General features: G+C 42.4%; 1 protein-coding gene across 1 annotated transcript in view; it reads left to right on the plus strand.

Annotated features, from left to right (window-relative positions):
- Nucleotides 1–601: 601 nt before the first annotated feature.
- Nucleotides 602–22,893, plus strand: part of crocc2 (ciliary rootlet coiled-coil, rootletin family member 2) — a 32,050-nt gene continuing 9,758 nt past the window's right edge. The window contains exons 1-24 of the mRNA XM_086089556.1: nt 602–610; nt 731–817; nt 1,311–1,431; nt 1,514–1,611; nt 4,861–5,037; nt 5,155–5,238; nt 5,308–5,402; nt 7,142–7,286; nt 8,600–8,706; nt 8,873–9,079; nt 9,962–10,037; nt 10,180–10,269; nt 10,336–10,455; nt 10,536–10,735; nt 11,551–11,691; nt 12,072–12,216; nt 12,282–12,428; nt 12,594–12,824; nt 14,911–15,104; nt 16,213–16,340; nt 16,793–16,947; nt 17,030–17,197; nt 18,296–18,430; nt 18,523–18,666. Of these exons, the coding sequence (XP_085945682.1) occupies nt 602–610; nt 731–817; nt 1,311–1,431; nt 1,514–1,611; nt 4,861–5,037; nt 5,155–5,238; nt 5,308–5,402; nt 7,142–7,286; nt 8,600–8,706; nt 8,873–9,079; nt 9,962–10,037; nt 10,180–10,269; nt 10,336–10,455; nt 10,536–10,735; nt 11,551–11,691; nt 12,072–12,216; nt 12,282–12,428; nt 12,594–12,824; nt 14,911–15,104; nt 16,213–16,340; nt 16,793–16,947; nt 17,030–17,197; nt 18,296–18,430; nt 18,523–18,666 (3,204 nt within the window). The remainder of the gene's footprint in view (nt 611–730; nt 818–1,310; nt 1,432–1,513; nt 1,612–4,860; nt 5,038–5,154; nt 5,239–5,307; nt 5,403–7,141; nt 7,287–8,599; nt 8,707–8,872; nt 9,080–9,961; nt 10,038–10,179; nt 10,270–10,335; nt 10,456–10,535; nt 10,736–11,550; nt 11,692–12,071; nt 12,217–12,281; nt 12,429–12,593; nt 12,825–14,910; nt 15,105–16,212; nt 16,341–16,792; nt 16,948–17,029; nt 17,198–18,295; nt 18,431–18,522; nt 18,667–22,893) is intronic.

Genomic DNA, 22,893 nt, shown 5'->3' on the forward strand with positions numbered 1-22,893 from the left:
ACCACATGTTCATTCTCTTATGACTGTGATTTTATTCTGGTTGTGTATTTATGCTTTTATTTTCAGTGTCCCTCATCGTCGTTGGTATTTTTTTATGCTTTTTTGATTGAGAAATAAAATCATAAAATAATATCTTGTTGCACTGTGATCATTAACCCTTGAGGAATTCAGTCCAAACAGAAATCTGCCACTGCAAATAGTCAAACAACACTCAGTTTCCCTGGCAACGACCCCCACCCAGGACTTGTGTTGGGTCGCCATGGCAACCACACGACGTAGCTCGTGGTCGTGAGGACGCCAAAATCTCTGCTGCTAACTTAAAAGTTTAACCAGCAACTTTTTTTCCTACTTCATTTTGAGTACATTTGAATCCGCTTTTTCATTCGCAATGAGTTCCTTGCAGGAGGAGGATGGCACACTTTCACCCACACTAGACCTTGTCATTCAGGTTAAGTTGAATTTCTGAAAGCTTATTTAATTAATCTTGGGGGTTTGAGCAATATTGATTCATCAGTATTTATTTCTATGCTAATTAATGATTCGAATGTTGCGCATGTTAAACGCATGTTTTTTGCCTCGTGATGTTGGCCCCGTCTCTAACATGGCGCATGTAATTAGTGTCTTTTCAGTGTTGTATTTTTTTAAAGCAATATTTAAATCACTCGTTAAAAACAACCACGTTAATTAAATATTTAGAAACTAAATAATTAGTTTTAAAATAGTTTGCCAGCTATTGGCGGCAGCGGAAATAAGTCAAGACAACTTCCGGGGTTGGCTTCCGGGTTTAAGCGGCATCGAAAAATCATCTTTTAAACATGTTTGTATTTGTTATGCGTTAAAGTCAGTTTTATATCTGTTTAATATAATAACTATGAACGTGAAAAATATAATAAGCTTTACATCGGGTTCACCAACATGGTGGTTGATTTAAAACACATTTATTTGATATGTAAGTTGAGGAAGGGACAAGATTATTATTATTATTTTTTTTAAAGACGCCCCAAGCTATTTTGTCTTTAATATTTAAATATTTTATATTTAATATTATTTAATTTTTACTACAGCTAAATTTTGACTCAAGACAACGACAATAATTGACACAAGTGCATGTTTTCCAATATCTGGATGTATATTCTTGAATGATGCAAGAAATAGCTCCACTTTAACCACATTGATACTTTGTATGTTAATTCTAAAATATAAAATAAATGAATATTTTTGCATCACTAAGTTACCTAAGGGAAAATTTTTGAATGTTTACCATAATTAAGCCAAAATACTTTTTTTTGTTTGTTATCAATGACTTCCAGAAGTTGGAGGAGTCTCTGCTTGACTTTGAAAGCCATGAACCCGACTCTGGAATCGCACCAGCACCCGTGTCAACCCGCATCCGCCGCATCATCACCAGGAACCTGGCCGAGTCACCTGACGGTTGGCAAAACAAAAGAATCCAATAAGCTTTTTCGAGCGGGGTGGGGAGACTTTTGTGAGTGATTTGCGTTGCTGGTGGCAGGTGAGACAACCAAAATGGAGGACGACCTAAAGGATGCCGTTTCTTCGACTCAGACGGTCTGCGAGGAGCAAGACAAACAGTGCAGCATCACTAAGAAGGTAACAAGTGGAAACTTTAAACTTCACTCCTGAGAGATGGAAAATATATAACTTGAGGATATATATATAAATATATAAATATATATAAATATATAGATGGAGGAATTAAGTTATCTCATAGTTTATTGGCGAGTCACTGAAAAAACTGGTAATCCTTTGACAAAATTCTTCGATTGAAACTAAGTTGTGTTATTTTTGAGTACCGGTAATTGTGAAATTTCCAAACTTTGTAGGCATTTTCTCAGAATAAATTGACTTCAGGGGTCATTTGCTGGACTACCGAGCCAGTGCGATTCGTGAGCGTAACTGTCGATAAAGTTTTTGCGGATGAGGCGGCCCATGAAGGCCCCCCTTGTGATGTCGTCTACACGGCCGAGGACCGCGGCGCCGTCTCCTTTCGTGTCTCCCTTCTCCTCCCGCTAACACGGTGAAAAAAAAAAAGGCTCTTTTTTTTTTTAACCCTGCCACACAAAGCCGCCATTTGTGACAACACTGCGCTCATTCTGTTTGCTCGGACCAGACTATAAAAGTCAGTTCATTAGTTTGACACTTATGTTTATGTTTGCCTCAGGGGGGATACGTTTAGGTCTCAATTAGCAAGCAGACGTCTTTGCCAGGTTGTGTGATTTTTTTTTTTTTTACACGTTCCGGTATGCTTAGAATGGATTTGACTTTTCGACAAGAATATTTTTGCAGGAATTGGTGATTGTCACGATATGCTAATCAGTGGATAGTGTCGTCAATTGAGATAAGTATACGCTATTAATTGGACAATAAATGCAAAACTTATAAGTATACACTTAATGGTTTCTAAAGAAATGAAATGGAAAGAAGAAATGGTACTAAGTTTGTTTGTTTGGAATCGAACCACTGCTTGACACTCTATTCACCTCTTATGCTTATTGTTGTAGAAATGATGTACTTTTTTTCTCGGGATAGACGATATTCAGCATTTTGACGAATATCAGCATCGGCCATTTTGAAGACTCATACGGCCGCTGAAGTTTGTATTTTTTTTAAATTTTTGATGCCAATATTTTCCCTTTTAGTGAAAATAAATATCGGCTCCAAATATCGGTTATCGGCATCCTTGACTGTTAATAATGAGTATAAAAACGATATCGGTCTATCCCAAAATGTTGGAATTTTTCTAAACTACAGTTACAAGTTGGTGTGTTTTAATTTTCTGTGTAAAAGTTGAAATGTAAAGTATGCTGAGGGAAAACATCAAAATTGCTCTTTATTTTTGTTGACTAATATTGGATTAAAGCTAAAAGATGACTAAATTATAACTGTCTAAAACTAAATAAAAAATTTCTTGTCAAAATTAACATTGATTTTCCCCAACAAAATAAGATCACTCTGGACTCCACAGTCTCTGCTTTTTTGCAGAGGCCCTCAGTCTCCTCTTGGATAACCCCCCCCCCCCCCCCCCCAAACTACTCTCATATTTCGCAGCCAGCGCTCTCAGCGTGAGTCCAGCGTTGACATCCGCTCCAGCTGTGTTTAAGAATCTTCCAGATAGCACGCTCCATTAATTCCCTTTATTAAGCCCCTCGGCTCAAGGAAAAAAAAATGGCGGGCAGCTGGGCTGAACCTTTGCACGGCGGCCGGGCCGGGCCGGGCCGAGCCGCCAGATGTGGCAGATGCGGCCCGAGAGGTTGGATCAGCTGCTCGCAAAAGAAGCGTCACGAAAAGCCAACCTCGGCCATCTCGGTTTGGCGCCGACACCAAAGGCTTCACGGGGGCCTCCGGGGCGAGCCTCCGCTTGCTCGCTGGCAGCCGCATCAAAGCGGCTCCTTCAAGTATTTATCAGAGGAGACAAAAAGCGAGGAGGGGCACAAATCATACGTATCAAGAAAAGATCATTGAAAGCACGTTTCCAAAGGCGAAGAGGGCGGCGGAAGCGTGCGCAGACGACCCGGGGTGCGGCATCAAAGGCAACCGTGGCAACCATGGCAATCACATCAAATCCTGAAATGACATCAGGGCTCGTTTGCTCGATAAATAATACGTACGTACGTAGCGACGTAGCATTGACACGCTCCAACAGCTCGTTTGTTCGCCCTGCTGTTTTAACATTCAGAATCATCCTAAAAGTAAAGTCGATCTTGCCAGGACATTCAAGCTTTTAAGCGTTAAAGTGGAAGTCAACCTTAAACATTTCTTGACAATAATATGTCATACGTGACCTCACTGGTCCGAACATGACATTCGGATTCATATTACATTTGTGGGATATGAGTTATGAAGCAAAATCCGGCCGTTTTGATCCATCTCAGGTGGGCGGCCATTATTGCCGCTTGCTGTCGACTGAAGATGACATCACAGTTGCTCAGGCAACGACCAATCACAGCTCACCTATTTTCTGAAGCAGAGCTGTGATTGGTTGTTTTCTTCACAGTTGCTCAGGTCTCAGCTTCAGAAAACAGGTGAGCTGTGATTGGTCGTTGCCTGAGCCCTGAGCAACATTAACGTCATCTTCAGTCGACAGCATGCCACAAAATGGCCGCCCCCCTGAGATGGATAAATACGGCTGGATTTTGATACTTAAGTCATATTTCCACTAACGCAATATTAACCAGAATAGCATATTTAGATCAGTGGGCTGCATAGAACATATTATTGTTAAAAATAATTTTTTAAAGGGGAAGTCAACCCTTTAATCAGCTCCAACACCAAGGAACCAATATGGTGAATTTCCACTTTCTAAATTCACTTCCTACCCACATCACATACATATTTATTAGGGGTGTCAAAATTAGTAGGATAATATTGAGTTAATTTAACGTTGCTTTAACACCACTCGTTTTTTTAACGCTCGATTAATGCCCGCCCCTGTGTGTCATCAATGTCCAACATTAAACGCTTATGCCATCTAATGGCAGAAAAATGTCTCACACTCTTTTTTTTTCTTTTACAGTACAGTACATCTTTTTAACTTTAGCTTCAAATAACTATCAATGAACTAAAATATACCACCATATTTGTATTAGTTACCATATTTTTCCACTTTTATGTCACGAAAAACCCAGAGGGGAAAACGATTTTATTGTACATTAAAACCCGATATAAAATGTACGATCAATCATAAGTTAATTATTACGCTTAAAAAATGTCATCGACCGCCAACCCTACTATTTCTATCTCAGCCATATCAAACCCTATCCCACTAACCCTAACGAGCTCGGACCAACTTCAACCACTTCTTGGACCACCCAAACGCAATCGAATTCTCTCCCCATTCAGCTGGACCATACGTTGAGCATGCCGTCGCCGGCAGACTCGGACCAGGACACGGAGCCGTCGCCGTCGCCGTCGCCGTGGCAACGGGTCGTCCAGCAGCAGGGCTGCAGGCGGAGGCTGCTGCTCTTCCAGGAGGCTCAGCAGAAACAGGCGCAGCTGGTCCAGAGGCTGCAGACCAAGGTGAGCTCAGGAGTGACAGAGGAACGCTCATGTGGAAAGCAGTCGGAATATTTATGACACATCCTTGATATCTATCTTAAGGTTCCTCAGTCTGACCCTGCTTTTTTTCCCTTCAAGGTCCTCCAATACAAGAGCAGGTGCGGCCAGCTGGAAGGGCACGTCCTGGAGAAGACCTCCGACTTGGAAAAGATGCGACTGTTGGTATGTGCTGGCAAGTCGGTCCTGCGCGCACGCAAAACCGACTGCTGTTTTTGGCATGCGTGTGCGTAGCTGCAGGCCCACAAGGACTCGGGCCAGCGTCGGGAACAAGAGCTCAACGTCAGCGTCCGGAGCAAGGTCGCCCAGCTGGAGGAGGAACAGAAAAGGTGGGCGGAGCTACTACGAGCTTAACCTAGCCTAACCCTTAACCGGTTCTCGAAACAGGTCTGTATTCCGAACCCTAAACCCCCGAAGCCGAACCCTAAACCCCCGAAGCCTTATCCTAACTAGGGATGTAACAATAACGGCAATATCGTGATATTAAAACGAGGGCCCGACCGATTAATCGGCCGCCGATTATAATCGGCCGCCGATTATAATCGGCCGATGATTGCCCTTCAAACATCGGCCAAAACAATCGGCCAATTGGGCCAAATGGCCGATTATTGTCCCCTTAAAAGTTTCCGACACTGTGAAAGTACCCTGAATGCACCATTTTGCTTGCGTAGCATTAGCAACGAGCCAGTGTGTAGCGTATGTTATTCTGTTGTCCCTCAAGCGTCCTTTAAGCTGTTAAATGAAAAAAAAAACTAAAACACAAGATGATAAGAATTACATCCACTGAATTACTAAATCTGCTTCGTTTTTAAAACATCGCTAGCCTAGCGCTAATGCTAAAAGCGAAGGGAGGATCCCATTCAAATGCTAACAGGACGTTAGCATCGACTTCGGAGTGTTTTTCCTTTCAATAACGACTATTCACACACAAATGCTGTGGGAACACATTTGTGATATTAATAACGCAGGTGGGATAAAACTACGCAAAGGCACAAATTCTTCCCAATGTGTGAAAAACGAGTTATTTTCATAGAATTCAATCGGAGTCCAGTCCAGTACCTTCTTCTATCTTCTGTACTCACTTTAAGCGTGTACGGATTGGATGCATGGCACCATACTGCCCCCAAGTGGCCAAAACGCACAGGAACAGTCAGTGTTTGTTCTTACTGTTTTTTCAGTTGCTATTATTTATATTGATTCCATTCTTATTTCACTTTCTTATTGTTTTATTTTGTCATTGTCCTTCCAAGTTATATTTAAAGTTGATATTTCAAGAATTCAAAGACTTTCTTTTCTCAGAATTCAAGCATGCAGACATCCAAGGATATATTTTGAAATAATCGGCAGATTAATCGGTAATCTGTAATTTTTTCTGCCAAAAATCGGCAACGGCCTAAAAAACGACATATCGGTCGTGCCCTAATTAAAACTGCCACAATATTGTCATCGTCATGTCACAACATTAAAATGTCCATTTGTGCAGTTCTAGCACCCTCTGGTGGCTAGTTTTTTTTTTAGCAAGTAAGTGCCTCAATATTAAGTGGTTTTAGAGATTCGATGTTGCTGTTATACACAAAAGCACAATATTGTGCTTTTGTTTAGTATGAGCTCATGAATTTTTTTACAATATTGTGACCTTTTTTTATATCGCCAACCTCCCCACAATATCGTGATAATTATCGTATCGTGAGCTTCATGTTGCGATAATATCGTATCGTATAATTTGGATATCGTTACAATCCCAAAAACTAATTGCTGGCAATTCGAAAATATTCCGCTTGAGGCTCACAACAGTTGTGTTACATTCACAAACACAACACTGAGGTCCTCAGCCGTGTTTTTTGTTTACGGTTGCTTGGAGGTCTTTGGCGTCGGACCCCGTAAGCTCCAAATGGGATCTTTCCAAAATTCCCAGTTGCCTCGAATGCAGCGCAATTGCACCGCAAACATCATTGGGTAATACAAAGCATCACCCGGCGTGAACGCGCACCGATAGCATCAGCGCACGTAACAGGATGCATGTGTATGTGACTCAAGCTAAGCTAACGCAGATGTGTCGTATTTCCAGATGTGGCAACCTGATCCAAGTCAACTGTGTGCTGCGAAAACAGCTGGAGGAGGCCGACGCCCTCAACCAGGGCCTGGTCGAGAGCCTGCGGAAGGCACGGCGGGACGCCGAGCTGTGCGATACGCGCTGGCGCCACCGGCAAGAGGTCAGCATGATATTAGTTCACGTTTATAATTTGGACTGAAAAAAGTAAACAACTCGTAGAATGTCATTGCAATTAACCTAATTCTAAAACAGTGCATTTTTATATAACACAATAGGCAATATGTACAGCATATTTCAAGATGAAAAGTCAGCATATTTGAGGACATTTAACAAGGTCTCCATAACTCCACAGTTGATTGTATTTAAAAAAACAAACAAACACAAAACCTAAAAATGAATTGGAATTTTAAAAAATGGAAAATAATGGAAAAAAATGACATTATAAAATCGAATTAAAATTAGATTTTCAATTATTTTAATAAGAATAAAACTAAAATAATTTTACAAATCTTTTTAATTAATATCTCATTTATTCTTAAAATAAACTAAAATAGTACAAATATTTTTGTTTTCATCCTTAAAAATTAAAACATATAACAGTACAATTTAAGAAATTCACATAGTAAAGTAGAAATAATATTTTAATTTTTAAACAAATGACAGATTTGGGATTTATTAAAAACAAAATAAAAAATAGTCATTGTTATGCGATATACAGTATATATTTAAAAATAATTGCTGAATAATATAATGCATATTTTATATGACTATTTCAAACTGAAGAATATTTACATTTTGGGAAAATTAACCCTTTGGAGCTAAAACATACAATGAGATATAATGAACTTGCATATTTATTTATTTATTTTTACAAAATTATTGTATTTTGGGGACTTTTAATAAAAAAAAAACACTTAAGTACAAAAATATAATAAAATAAAATTAATGTGCATTCCAAGCTGAATTTTAGCCATTTATTATTCAATTACTTTACAGCATAAGGCAGAGTGTATACTTAAAAGATCAGGTGCACGGCACCCTTAAAAAGTAAAAAAATAAAGAAAAAATTCAATGCTGCATGCTTTGAGTAAAAAAAAAAAAAAAAAGTAACGCCATCTACGGGAATAACATGAAAATCAAAATTTGCAAGCCAGTGTCGTACAAATGACAAAATGTCCCCAGGATCTCTCAAGGGTTAACCTTAGTAATCTCATTCGTAGCCAACATTCACTCTCGCATTATTTTTCCCGTTGTTTTTTCCTGTGAAAACATTCCAAGTGGCGAGGGGCGGGAGAAAGAGGCCCCCCTTTTGTTGCCGTAAACGTCGGATGTGTGTTTATTCAGGGAAATCCAATGACTTGTGTGTGCGCGCCAGCACGCTTCCAGGACGGCGTCTGTTTGAAATCACAATAACATGAGAAGGTGCCATCTCTCGCTAACGTCTCTCCCACCCGCACGCACACCCCTTCGCAGGCGTCGTCCTGCCGCCTGAGTCGGGAGCAGGCTCGCGTCAGAAGCTTGTGGCGCCAGGCCACCTCCCTGAGGAACGCCTTCACACAACTCAGGACCTTCGCTGACAGGTGAGTGCGCAGTCAACAAAAAAAGCACACGCAATCCCTCATGAGCCGCTGCCACGCGAAAAGGACTTTTTACCATGTCGGTGTTCTGTGTGAAAGGTTTTGGGTAAAAAGGCATCGGCAAATAAATATCAGCGCTACCACGAACGTGTCTTGATGCGCCTTCCAGGACGCTGTCTGACATGCGAGGCGAATGTGCCGCCGTCGGCCAGCAGCTCGGCGCGGCCTGTCGCCGTTTGGAGGCACATGCCGCGCAGGAGAGCGCCCCCGGTGGCGCGGAGGTGTCGGCGCTGGAGCGGCAGCTGAAGGACAAGGTCCGAGAGGCCATGCAGCTTCAGGGATGCTGGGACGCAGAGAAAGTGGAACTCAATTCCAGGTACACAACAAGAAACATCATGTTTTCTGTTCACAAAGATTATTATTATTTTTTTTTTACTACCATTTTACTGGGATTTTTCTATCGGATTTGACAGATTTAGGATTTGGGGCTGTGGGGATGCAATCCTGTTGTCCCAGGGACATTTTTTAACTCAATTTCTTAGCCACTAGTGCGGTCACTATCGAATATTATTAGAATCAATTTATCTATTGATGAGTCAATTGATTAATCGAAAAAAAGCTTTTTTTCCCTAATTACTGTTTATTAACAGTGATTGGTGTTTATTTCGTACTTCGTATAGTGCTTTAAAAAAAGGGGGATTGATGTTGTTCTCCAAAGTAAAAACATATGTTTGCAAATGTCTCAATTTGATTAAACACAGAATATAATCTGTCTTCTTTCATGACGGACTACAGAAATCAGTCAACAATTACTGTTGATATGCTGAAATCAGAGGATTTGGACCATTTTAAATGAAAAAATAGCTCCAAACGATGACTCGATTATTCAAATAGTTGTCGATTCATTTCATAATCAATTACTTGTTGATTAATCAATTAATTTTCACAGCTCTAATTAGCCACTGTTAAAAATTGGGACCCTGCGTGGAAACAAAACTTTCCTTTGAAACCCCGAGATCACATTCTGAATTTTTCAATTTTATAGCAACTGTTAAAAATTGTGACCCTTCTTGGAGGGTAAATTTGAAACCCTGTTTAGGACTCAGCGGTGTCTTCATGGCTCAGTGGGTAAGACAGAAGTCGGGATTAAATCCTGTTTTAAGGACATTCTACTCAATTTTGTAACCACTGTTAAAAAAAAAAAAAAAAAAAAACAATCTTGACAATCGGATTTTTTTCCCTTCCATGTCCTATTCAGGATCACGGAGCTGACGGATGCGGTGAATCACCTCCGCAACCAAAACAGCGAGAAGGACGCCAGCCTGGACATGATGGTGAGACTTTGAGGAGGGATTGATCATCTGAGCGCTTTTCCGAAGGCTTTTGATGACTTTCCCGGCGTTGAGCAAATCCCGTCCGGGAAATGTCAGGCTTACCTTTTTCAGTTTGTTTTAACCGACGTGGTCTCCTGCTCAGGAGATGAGCTGGAGTGAGGATAAAGGAGAGATGGAAGTCCTCCAGGCCGAGATCCAAACCCTTCAGGAAGTACTCCGCCAGGTCCAACAGGTCAGATCAAAAAAAGACGTGTACACGCGTTTCCATGGTCTCACAATGTCCCCAATGGGTCGCCAGCTGGCGTCCGGTGAAGGCGATGGCGGTGAATCTGGCGGTCCGCTTGACCGTTCTCCCCGGAGGAACCGCACCCTGATGGCTGTGCAGGGTGCGCTCGACAAGCGCCGGCAACAAACTCGGGTCTGCCGTCCTTTTTCCTCATGCTATCTTAATCACAAATAGTTTTCCTCGACATGATCGAAATGACACAAATCTTGCAGGACCTTCGCGGTCGCCTGGAGGACGCCCTGAGGGAAGCGGACGCGTTGCGTGCTCAACTGCAGCAGAGCGAATTGTCCAGGACCGAACTGGAGGCGAGGACCCGGGACGTGATGAAAGAAAGTCACGAGGTCAAAGAGGCTTTGGAGGAAACTGTCCAGGAGAAGGACAGATGCCGCTCCTCGCTGGACGTCATCTCCAGGTATTAACGAGGGGTGGGAATCTTTGACTGTGTCACGATTTGATTCCGATTTTTGGGCCTGCGATACGATTTAGAATCGATTTTTGATTCGGAACGATTTTTGATTCAAAATGATTTGATTGACAATAATTTCTGCTTCAATTAAAGAAGTGCAAAGAATCGTCACGATCCGCTCCAGTCTGACTCGCTAATGCTAAGTAGCGCGCTAATCGTGGCACTTTTATCACTCAAAACAACGGCTATCCATACAAAACGCTGCAGGAATGTATAAAGAGAAGCATTTTAACATTACTCACGCAAACGCTTTTGCTACGCTGCTAAAAAAACAACTTTTATTGGAATAACTTGATCGTGACTTTTTCCTTCTACGCTCTAATGTGGCTACAACTTAGCTGTGTATCAGAACGAGCGGAACCACACTGCCCCTAAGTGGCCAAATCGGGTACAACATGAAAAGCGTGCCGTCAATACCGTATAAAATAATTTTAATAAAATCGATTTTGAGACATTCAAAATAGATTCTGAATCGTACTAAATGAGAATCGCTTTTTTGGCACACCCCTCGCGTTAACCTTCATTACAAAGGCAAGTAGTCACATGTCCGCCAACAAGCCACTTTGAAGAGCTCGTGTCTACTTAAATTGTCACATGGACCACCAAAGAACAAAAAGAAAGCAAAAAGAAAGCATTTCAATGGACGTTTTGAAGGAGGACTTGAACCTGAGACCTAAGTGAGAATCCTCATCTGGGAAATGAGTTTTTTTATTCTGAGAACCGTAAACCATTTTCTATTCTTGTCGTCTTTGTGTTCCCAGTGAGAAGTGCGGCGTGGAGCAGCTTTTAGCAGGAGTGCGACAGGTGTGCGACGCCCAACGCGGGGAACTGGAAGCCCTGAAACGGCGGCACGTCGACGCGGAGCTACAATTGGAACGGCTGCGCTCTGAGGTCCAGCAAGGGTGCGACATAAACACGATTATATTTAGAAAATAATAATAATAATCATTTATTATTTTTATCATTATTATTTCTTTATTTTATTATTTATTTATATTCATATTTATTTATTTTATTTTGTATTTTTAATTAATTAATTAATTAATTCGTTTTTGTTTTCCCTGAATCAAATAAGCTGTAAGCCTTTTATTTTAAAGGGCAACGTTGTACAATGAGTTTGAAATGTAACGAAAGTATTTTGGGGATCCAAGCAAGACTTGTGATCCAGTTTGGTCCTTCATGCATGGCAGCCTTTGGGACGCCATCTTTCAAAGTTCCAGATGTGGCTTCCCCCCCCCCCCCCCCCCCCATGATGTAACAGTGTGAGACATTTACGTTCCAGCGAGCGAAGCCTGGAGGAGCTGGAGGGGAAGCACTCGAACCTCCGGCGGGAGCTGGTGGCGGCGAGGGAAGCACTGAGCCGCTCGGGCCTGGAGAAGGAGATTCTGGAGGAAGACAAGGCCAGCCTGGCTTTGGCTCTCACCAAGGTTCGAACCGCCGCAGCTGCGTCCGTCCGATCGCAATGATGCATCTTTACGCCGGCCCCCTGCAGGCGGAGTGTCGCGGTTCGGCGCAGGAAGCGCTGGTGGCCAAGTTGCACCAGCAGGAAGCGGGGTTGAAGGACTCCCTGGCCAAGATGGCCGCCCTGAGTGAGGGCCTGGCCGAGGACAAGGTGGAGCTCAACCGCCTGCTGCTGCAGGTGAGAATTTGTCCCTATGAAGGGAGGGCTTGAAGTCTATGACGAAAAACAAAAACCTAAAGAAAAACCCTCACACAGAGATTAAAAAAAAAAAAAAAAGTTTGTCATGTCAGACCCTTCACAACTTTTGATACCCGAACCCGTCGCGTCCCCCCGCTGTTTCAGGCCGAAGCTGATAAGTCGGAGCTTGGTGACCGGCGACGGGAGGCGGAAACGGAGCGGGCGGCGGCTCGGGAAGAGATCGGCCAGCGGCGGCGAGAGAAGGCGAGCGTTCTGGCGGAGAAGGAAGCCCTGCAGAGCTCACAGCGCCACCTGTTGGACCTGCGGCGCAAGATGGAAGAAGACCTGGGCCGGCTGCAGAAGGAAAACGCTTGCAACCTGGAAAAGCATTCACAGGTAAGAATTGTTGTACTTGGGATTTACCTTCTTTTTAAATCGGCCCTCAAAGCCAGTTTCACTTGGCAACATGAAATTTGGTAGACCGACAAAAAAGTCTGTCATTCCTCAATGTCATATTTTTGCGAAGGCTCATAAAGAAGTCAACCCCCCCAAAAATTCTTGACAAATAATATATGTGAGCTCATGACATTCTGATTCGTAATTACATTTGTGGAATATGAGTTATGCAGCAAAATCCAGCCGTTTTTAACCATGAGAGGCGGCGGCCATTTTGCCACTCGCTGTCGACTGAAGATGACATCACAGTTGCTCAGGCAACGACCAATCACAGGTCAGCTTCGGAAAACAGGTGAGCTGTGATTGGTCGTTGCCTGAGCCCTGGCCTGAGCAACTGTGATGTCATCTTCAGTTGACAGCAAGTGGCAAAATGGCCGCCCCCTGAGATGGACAAAAAACGGCTGGATTTTGCTTCATTAATGATTTTTTTTATTTTAGGCCAGGGCTTAGGCAACGACCAATCACAGCTCACCTGTTTTCCGAAGCTGACCTGTGATTGGTCGTTGCCTGAGCAACTGTGATGTCATCTTCAGTTGACAGCAAGTGGCAAAATGGCCGCCCCCTGAGATGGACAAAAAACGGCTGGATTTTGCTTCATAACTCATATTCCACAAATGTAATACGAATCAGAATGTCATGTTTCGATGAGTGAGCTCACATATAACATATTTTTGTAAAGCAATATTTAAGGTTGACTTCCACTTTAAAAAGAAGGCAAAGGTCAACATTTCTGGCTCAATAAACGAATCTGCCGCAAAGACGGCGGCGGCGGCCAGTACATAACTTTGAGTATCATTACTGTCTCCTTAAAACTGATATTTCTTAAGTCTGAAGCGCTATTAATAGCATTTTATGAGCCAGCGGGGATAAAGAATAGCGCACAAATGCGAGGAAGATAAATGGAGCGTCAGAATGCTTTTTTTTAAGTCGAGCGAGTCGTAAATTTGCACCGCCAAAGTCTTCTCATTCTTTGCCCGCTGAAGAATGAGAAGAATCCTCTCCTGCTTTATTATCGCCCGAGCGGGACCTCCGCGTTTTGCGCGCAGGTACTTTTTTGAACAAAACCAAACAGATGGACAAATTCCATCCAAACACTTTTTGAGATAAGCGCCTTGTGAAAATAAATGTGTAAAAGCTTGGGTGTCATCCAGCCCCGAGCCGGGAGACGCGCCGCGCTAATATTTAGTTTGACTTCAATTTAGCCTGGATGGAAATCAAATTACGCCGATTGTTGCTTTTTTAAACCTTTCGCCGCGCTGGAAAAAAAATATAATAAACATGAAGAGGGCGCTGAGGTCTGTTATAAACTCAGCCATCGTGTTATGGCTCCAAGCAAGCGCACTTTTTCTCTCTCTCCTTTTTCTCATGGATTTATGCATACATCCCACCCTAAAGGTTCCTGTTTTTTTTTTTTTTTTTGGGCTTGGAACTAAATTTAGACAAAAGTTCCCACGGTCCAAATACATAATAGTCCCCATGTGACGTTTCTGCAAGCTCTGGCCCGTGTAGACTCCTTGGAACGACACAACTTTTTTTTATCTAAAGAATGCAAAAGTTTCTATCTTTTTTTTTTTTTTTTTTTTTTTTAAGAGCTCAGTATTGTTCATTCGGAAATGTCATCATCATTGCTCTTTTTTTTATATTTTTTATATATATATATATATATATATATATATATATATATATATATATATATATATATATATATATATATATATATATATATTTTTTGTGTGTGTGTGTGTGGGTGAGTATGTGTATGTGCGTGCGTGCGTGCGTGTATTTGTTAGCTCACCAGAAAACCTATTAGAAAAAATCTCATACCGTTCACCTAAGCCGAACACCAGGAGACCCGAGGGGACCAAAGAAAACCAAGGAAGGTGAAATCCAGCACCGACCAGACACCCCCCCACCAGAACTCCTCCCCAGCCCAAGAAACATCCAGACCCCAAAAGTTTCTATCTAAAGAAAGTAGGCAGGTGCGTAGTTCTACGTCCTGTGACATGTTCTTTGCATTCGCGTGCAGGTGAGCAGGCGGGCGCAGAGTGCGTCGGAGGAGCTTCGCGAAAGCAGGCGGCAGCTGGACGAGCAGGCGGCGGCTGCGGGAAAAGTTGCCGCCGACAGAGACGGTCTGGCCAAGGACAAAGCTGCCCTGGAGGTGCGACTCTGCTCTGCCGAGCGCAAAACCTGCGACCTCGCGCGGGAGCTGCTGGCGCTCAGGTGTGCGCCGGATAAAAAAAGCAAATATCAAGTTTCATTTCATTGTTGAATACAAGGGCCTAATCACCTGATATCAGGTCCCCTCACCCAAAATTTTTGCTGATTTTTTTATTTTTTATTGGTTATCACTAGAGATTTCAAAATGAATTGATTCATCGACAAATTATCAAATGAACTCATTCACTCCCAGCTTTTTTTTCACTGAAGCAACCCCCTTCGCTCCTGGCTGTTTTACTGGATTTTGACAGATTTTGCAAGGCCCACAGAATATTGTGTCCTATTGCTATAAAAACACGGAACCTACCAAAAGAAAGATTAGTCTCTTCTTTCATCAGGAAAAAAAAAAGGTATATTTCTATCTGTTTCCGTTTGAGCTAAGTCTCATCGTTATTCACAAATCTGTTTAAAATAGTGGACAAAATAGCTTTTTTGCGACATGGCCCTGGTTGATCTCTTATACTCTGCTGCCACCTGCTGGCCATTTTTGTAATAGCTACCATTGTTTTAAGCATTCTCTTCAGTTGAGAGGCTGCATCAAAGCCTTCTGTATGCTCTAGCATAAAAAAAACATGAGCAATACAAAACCAATTCCTCCTTTTAAAAAAAATCACCATGCAAATACGAAGTACGGAATAAACACCAACCGCTGGTTAACAAACGGTAATCAGGGAAAACAATGCTTTTGTCATACAAAAAAATGCAAAACTAAAATGAACCTGATTAGTTGATTAATCAATTGAATAATCAATAGATTAATCGTTTCCAAAAACATTCGATAGTGACAGCATTCGTTCTATCAAATATCAAAATCGGCATTGGGCCCTATTGGATACATCTGATTGGAACCTTCGAGTTCCATGTCGTATAAGTAAAAATGAATTTAAGTTGTTAAAAAAAAAATAAAAAAATCAGCCCCCAAACTCAGTCCAACTTGAAATTAAAAAATGAAGTAAAGCATATCCCAAAAACGACACGTGTTTTGAATACTGTCATCATTTCCATTTGCTCTTATAACAATAGAGAAAAAGAAGAAGAAGAAGAAAAAACAACTTCCGTAGCACCCAGCCATAAGTCCGACTGCGTCTTCTGACCGCGCTTGTCCTTCCAGAGCCGAGAAGCAGTCCCTGGAGACCGACGTGTTCCAGAGTCGCGAGCTGGCCTCGTCCCTGGAAGCAGAATGCGGCCGCGCGGAGGCCGAGAGGCGCGGCTTGATCTCGGTTAACGAAGCCTTAACGCGTGAGTAGACCACCCCCCCCCAACCCCCCCCCCCCCCTCTCTGTTCCCACAGGGCCCACAAGACAACCATATTTTATCTACCAGCTCCGCAACAGCTGCACATCTACGGGCATGACTTTCCCAGCACATCAAACCCTGGTGTCAAAAACACGACAGTATAATAAAAAAAAAAAAGCCACCTTGCATATCCTGGATCATCGTTTTTACTTCCTGACTGTCGACTCTAATTTGAGTCAAAATGGAAGCAAATCCTGAACTAAGACGACCGTTGTATGTTTTGACTGCAGCTTCTAAATTTAACCTACCGTAGGTTATGAATCAATCTAATATCAGGACGCCATGTTGGTTTGAAGCAGCCATTTTGGCTACATTCAGGCGCCCTTCAAAGACGCACTTGTCCTCGAAAATGTGTCTGATTGACCGCCGTGTTGACGAGTCGCAATTTCGCCCAGGTGATGTTGCTCGAGTGCGTTTGGATGCTGAGCGGGAGCTTTCTCAGGCTGCGCAGGAGCGCGGCGACCTGGAGGAGAAGCTGGTCCGAGTGGAGAGCCTGAAGAACAGAGACAAACTTCACCGAGAGCGGCTGGAGGACGAACGCAGGCAGAAGGTTTGGCCGTGATGAGAATGATGAGGATGATGGTGATGATGATGATGATGATGATGATGATGATGATGATGGTGGTCTACAGGAGCAGGAGCTTATAGAGCTCACAAGGCAGCAGGGGCAGCTGCGCTCACTCAACCAGGAATTGGCAGAGCGCAGCAGAGAGGAGGTGCAGAAGGTGAAGGAGGAGATGCTCGGAGTCCGGCAGGATTGCGAGAGAAGCATAATGAAGGCCCACGGTGAGAAACAGCAGGTGAGCAGGACAAAAAGACAGAAATGCGGGTCGGTGGTTGAAGTCGAATGACATTCGGAGAGTTAGGGGATGTGGTTAGATCTCTAGTTTTAGCTTGTCTAGGATTTGAACCCAGGAGTTCTCACGCCCTATAGCGAGAATCTCACCCCAAGACCAGGGGTCTGCAACCTGAGGCTCTGGGGCCACATGTGGATCTTAAGCTCCTGTTGATGTCTTTGAAAAAAATAGTATAAATGAATGTCGATTTTTTTTAGATACAATTTTCTAAATTAATGGTCTAGATAAAAAAAAAAAATAATTAAAAAATGTCAGAGTCCAAGTTTTTAAATTGTCAGAAAAAGATATTTTTTATTACCTAAAAATATCCACAAAGTGACTATAAGATGTTCAAAAAGGAAGAGAAAAAACAGACAGTTAACCATAAAATTCCATGAAATTGCCAAAAATGTCAGAGATTTCAATAAAAAGGCACAAAAGAAAATGTTAAGATGTCCAAAAACAAAAGATGGCAGAAAATTACCATCAAATGTCTTTAGAATTGCCCCCCCAAAAAAGTTAGATTTTTTTTTTTTATGTAACTTTCAAATGTCCATGAACAAAAGAAGAAATCCTGAAAATTACCATAAAATGTCCACAAAATTGCTTTTTAAAAAATCTGAAAATTGATAGCATAAAAGACAGAAAAAAATCAAAAAATAGCCATAAAATATCCCAAAAAACGGAAGAAGAGAGGTAGAAAATTACTAGAATATGTCAAGAGCTGTCAAAATTAATCGATTAATCGAGAAGCAATTGATTATCAAATTGACAACTATTTTAACAATCAAGTAATCATTTGGAGCCATTTTTTTTTATTTAAAATTTAATCTAAATCCTCTCATTTCAGCATATCAACAGTAATTGTTTGCTGATTTCTGTAGTCCAGTATAGCAGTCTGCAATCCTACTTTTAGACCACCGAGCCAAACAGACTAACTTTTGAATCCAAAGCAAGAACTACATATTGAGACCAAAAGCCAAAAATGGCCTTAAATAATAGGGAGGAATGCATCTCAATTGGTTAGGTAAGAGTTTTGATTGTGTGTCTTTTGGTGATCAGGCTTTGTCCCAGAAGGACACGGACAACGCATCCCTGTTGGAGAAACTTGCTGTCCTCCAGAAAGATCTCAATTCTGTAACCGGTGACCTGGAACTCGCTCGGAAGGAAGCGCTCGCCGCACAGGAGCGGGACCAGGTCACTAGGGGTCACCTTCGCCATCCTCCTTCCAGCCTAGAAGTTTCTCCACTCGTTCCAACTGCGCACGTTTTCCTCTTCTCGTTTTCCAGATTGAAATGTCGGTCCTGCGGTGCGAGACGCAGCAGCTGCGGGCCCAATTTGAGGCGTCGCTGAGCTCGCGCGAGGCGGCCGAGCGCAGTGCGGGCGAGAAGCTGCGCGAGCTGAGCCAACAGCAGCAGGCTGCCCAGCGCCAGGTCAGGAACTTCTGTTCGTAGCGGGTTTGACTAACCAACAAACTTGACGAAATCACTGGCCAACGAGAGTTGCCTTCCAAAGTCGAGGTTTTGTTTACCAGAAAACGTTCCCGTATCCCTAAAACAAAAGAAATCCAGCGTCCGCTCTGAAGACGGGCCTTATTTTTCCCTCCCAGGGGGACAAATCTTGAAGGATGACAAGTGGCCGCCGGGTCCTTTTAGCAAAACAGTGAGCTCACAGGCAGCTCATAAAGCCGAAAGGAGGCTCGCTGTGCCGTGATTTAGACACCGGCTTTCCCGGGGAAAAGAACCCATGTTTATCTTTGGGGGGGAATTTGGCTTTCAGGGGAGCAGATCATCTTGGCTTCAATCTGTCAAATTGGAGCGAATGACCACGAATGCGAGACCACCACCCATTTGGAAGGCTTCCCACGGTTATGGGAAATGCTTAAAACCGGTCCCATGCGCAGTGTTCGAGTTGATCTGATGCTAAGCAGAGATGTTAAGTGACAATTAGCATTTTTGAAGTGTTCGAGAAATGAAGTTGAGTTGAGTTTTCTGGTCTCTGACATGCTCCATTTCACTGTAATCTGCCGTAACTGTCCACTTTCCCCGATAGATTCTTACATGCGTTGGTTCCACAATGTTGTGTGCATAAGTGTTTATATCCCAAGGAGTTAAACCACGTTCTTTATTTGTTCAGCCCGCCCTGCTTTGGTTTTTGCCATTTCATCCCGCTTCCTTAAAAAGAGTCCCTCTTTTTGCTGGTGGAATTTGATATGTGGTCGCTCCACAGTGTTGTGTGCATCCATTTACGCTTTGTGGACCCAAGGCACTTAATTGTTCCACCCAGTCTGTCTCATTTCTTGTCGTTTATCAGTAGTTCTCCACAATAGTCCTTTTCCCTCACTATACTCTGACACGGTCACTCCACAATGTTGTATGCATCCATTTTTTTTTGTGGTAAAAATAGTTATTTTTGTTCAGACTGGTCTGCCTCACATCTTCATCTGCATTTTTCTGTATTTTCTCCGCAACAGTACCTTTTCCCCCTAGTATTCTGACATGTGGTCACTCCACAGTGTTGTGTACATCTATGTTTTTTGTCCAAAGACCTGCACTACTTATTTATTCAGGCGAGTCTGCCTATCATCATTGATGTTTATTTTCTTCAGTCGACTTTGAAATGTGTTTACTCCACAATGTTGTGTTTGTTATACGTTTCTTATTTGCTCAGCCTGGTCGGCCTCAGTTCTTGTCTGTATTTCTCCTCAATAGTTCTTTGCCCCCCCCGTTGAAACAAACATTTGGCCACACCACAATGTTGTCTTTATCCATGTGTTATGTGCTATTTAATTCTCCACTCTATTTTTTTTTAAATTTGAACTCTACATTGAATCCTACCTCAAATGAAAAGCCTTGATGACAACTGAAAACTCGTTATGTCAATATACTCGCATATCAAGACGTAATGAGCAAAAAAACATGTTGTTTTACTCGTTTGGTTACCAAATGCACACACAAGGGGAAAGAAATCCGTATTAACTCAACAACGGTCCTTCATTCATTCATTGGATTGTATCTGATTTGTAAATGAGTGACAGAGGTGGGGAAGCTGGACAGCATCAGTATGAGTAGGGCTGGTGGGACAGCGGCGGGGTCGGGAGACCCCGGTACCATATTATGAAATCAAAGTTTGTGTTAACCCCTAGTGTAAATAAGCCAGCAGTGAAGAGGGGCGGGTGGCTGTTTATTTTCTCCCCCTTGTAACAGCAAAAGGCTGGCTCCACCGGGACCCTCAACCCCACTCCCACCTCTCCCCTCCTCTCTCGTCCATATAACACAACACTGCCACATCTCATCCTGAAGAAGAGGGGCGGGGGGGGGGGGGGGGGGGATCATATAAAATGAAAGCGGCGAGCGCCGGCGATGAACGGACCCTCACACCGTCAGGTCTCAGGGGTGTGTGATACTTTTCTGCCAGTTATTAGTGCCGACGGTTCTCGTCAGGGCGGGACCTTCATCACACACGAGACGTTTGTGCAGTTTTCTATTTTTATGGCGAGTCATCCAACTTGGCTGCCAAGCTCCGCCCCCACAAGCAATAAAGAAAAAGTCGAATGTTACGTAATTTACCATCATCAGTCATTCTAGTCCAATTTGGTCAAAATATCGAGAGCAAGTTCATTTTTGAAGGACCCGTAAAGTGGTTGCCAGCTTTATTGTGTTATTTTTGTGCAGACAAGGTTTAAGATAGTTAGCGGTTTTTATTCGTGGATTAAAGTTTTGCTACTTTTAGTATTCAATTACTGTAACTTGGTGACACCCTTAGTAACAAAGGCAGGCAGTCAGTGCTATATATATATTATAATGTAATATGTAAACAGCACTGGAATTACAGTTGACAGACTTGATACTAGTCGAGTTTCCATCCAAATTGTTTTGAATTTTTTTATGCAAATTTACTAAAAATGCACTAAACGGACACGCGACTTGTGCCCGTTTCCATCTGATCTTTTTTTTGCAAATACTGACAGGGGACTCCGCCACTGTAGGTGGCGCTATACATAGAGATGGGATCCATCAGTAATTTAAAAGAAGAACAGGAAGCGACTGTGCCGTGCGATGTCGTATGAGTTTGCTTTTTTTTCTTGCTGTAGCGTTTCTTTGCTGTTTTCCATCTAAAATTGCGTTAATATTCGCTTTTTTAATTTATTCCAAAAATATTTCTGTGTCGCCGCCGCCCACCCCCCCAACATACCTTACTTTATCGTCCGCCATTGCTTTGTGACTACAAACGTACATGTGACGTGATATCCGGTCAAAATATGCAACGTGTATCCGGCCTTTCAGTGTTTATTTGCAAAACCCGTTTCCATCGCCAAAATTAGCATTTTCCTTTTTTCTATACGCTTCAAAATCACCCCCTCCAAGCATAAAAAAGTTTTTTTTGCTAATTTTCGGCCCTTTTTTGAATTTCTAGCGTTTCCATTCCGTTTTGTTTTGAAAATGTGATTAAAATGGGTGGCTTTCAAAACAACAGTGTCTTACCCGCTGCCCAAAATAAATAGCGCCCCCTGATGGCCCACAGGGAATTGTCCCGCCCCTACCGATGGCCCAGGCCGGGCCTGAATTGAATTAACGTAGCATGAAACGATCTAAAATGCGCCACCGTATCAAAATGGTGTCTTCGAACCAAAATGTCATTTTTCATGTTTCTTTTCAAACTTGGCTCCTTGAAGCTTTTTTTTTGTGGGTCGACTCATAACACATGACACCCAATACCCATGTTACCGAGTGAAATGAGCTTAGAGCGCTGCATCGTCCAATGTTCCTAATAAAGCCTAATGGGTGAGATCAGCTTGTTATTCCTCACATGAGTTTATGAGCAGGAATCAGGAATCATCCTGTGTGGCCTCCCTCCCCCACACGTTCGGAGTTTCAGGGGCTGTGCTGCTGTTTATCACATTACTCTGTGGATTCTTGACACTGCGAGCTCAGTGAGGAGACGCAAGCTGGCCGTGTGCCCAAACGGCTCTTAGCCCCCCCCCGGCCCTGATAAGCTCCGTCCTCCCCCGAGCCAAATATAAATATGAAAAAAAAAAGAAAAAAAAAAGATACTAATATAGGTCATGTGCTCACTCTGCTTTGTTTACATGAGATCATTCACCCAGTTGGACTTGAAATCAAGTCCTTGTTACTTTTACTTTTTATCACCCATCTTTTTCCCCGAGTAGCTGCTTCAACATTTTTGGAGTCGTTCCATTAAATTAAACAATAAACCAAAAACCTCAACCTATTTTTTTTTAGGAAGTAATGAATATTGAAGTTATTCTTGTCTTAAAACTAGGGATGTCAAAATTAGTGCATTAATATTGAGTTAATTTAACGCTCCTTTAACACCATTCATTTTCTTAACGCTTGATTATTGCCCGCCCAGGTTTCATCAATGTCCAACATTAAATGCTTATGCCATCTACTAGCAGGAAAATGACCTCAACACAAATCAATGTCTCACACTCTTTTTTTTTTTTTTTTTTTTTTACAGTACAGTATATCTTTTTAACTTTAACTTCAAATAACTTTATGAACTAGACTAAGTGCAATTTCTGCAGAAATTGCGTGGGAATGCTGAAAGCTGATTGCCAAATTTCTAAATGCTTATGAAGTAAAGTGAAAGATAAATTACGTGAAAATTAGAAAGTATTAATTGGGGTGATATCTTTT

This window comes from Leptonotus elevatus, chromosome 11, assembly GCF_054856555.1.
Source record: "Leptonotus elevatus isolate MCC_2025b chromosome 11, RoL_Lele_1.0, whole genome shotgun sequence".
Taxonomy (NCBI): Eukaryota; Metazoa; Chordata; class Actinopteri; order Syngnathiformes; family Syngnathidae; genus Leptonotus; species Leptonotus elevatus.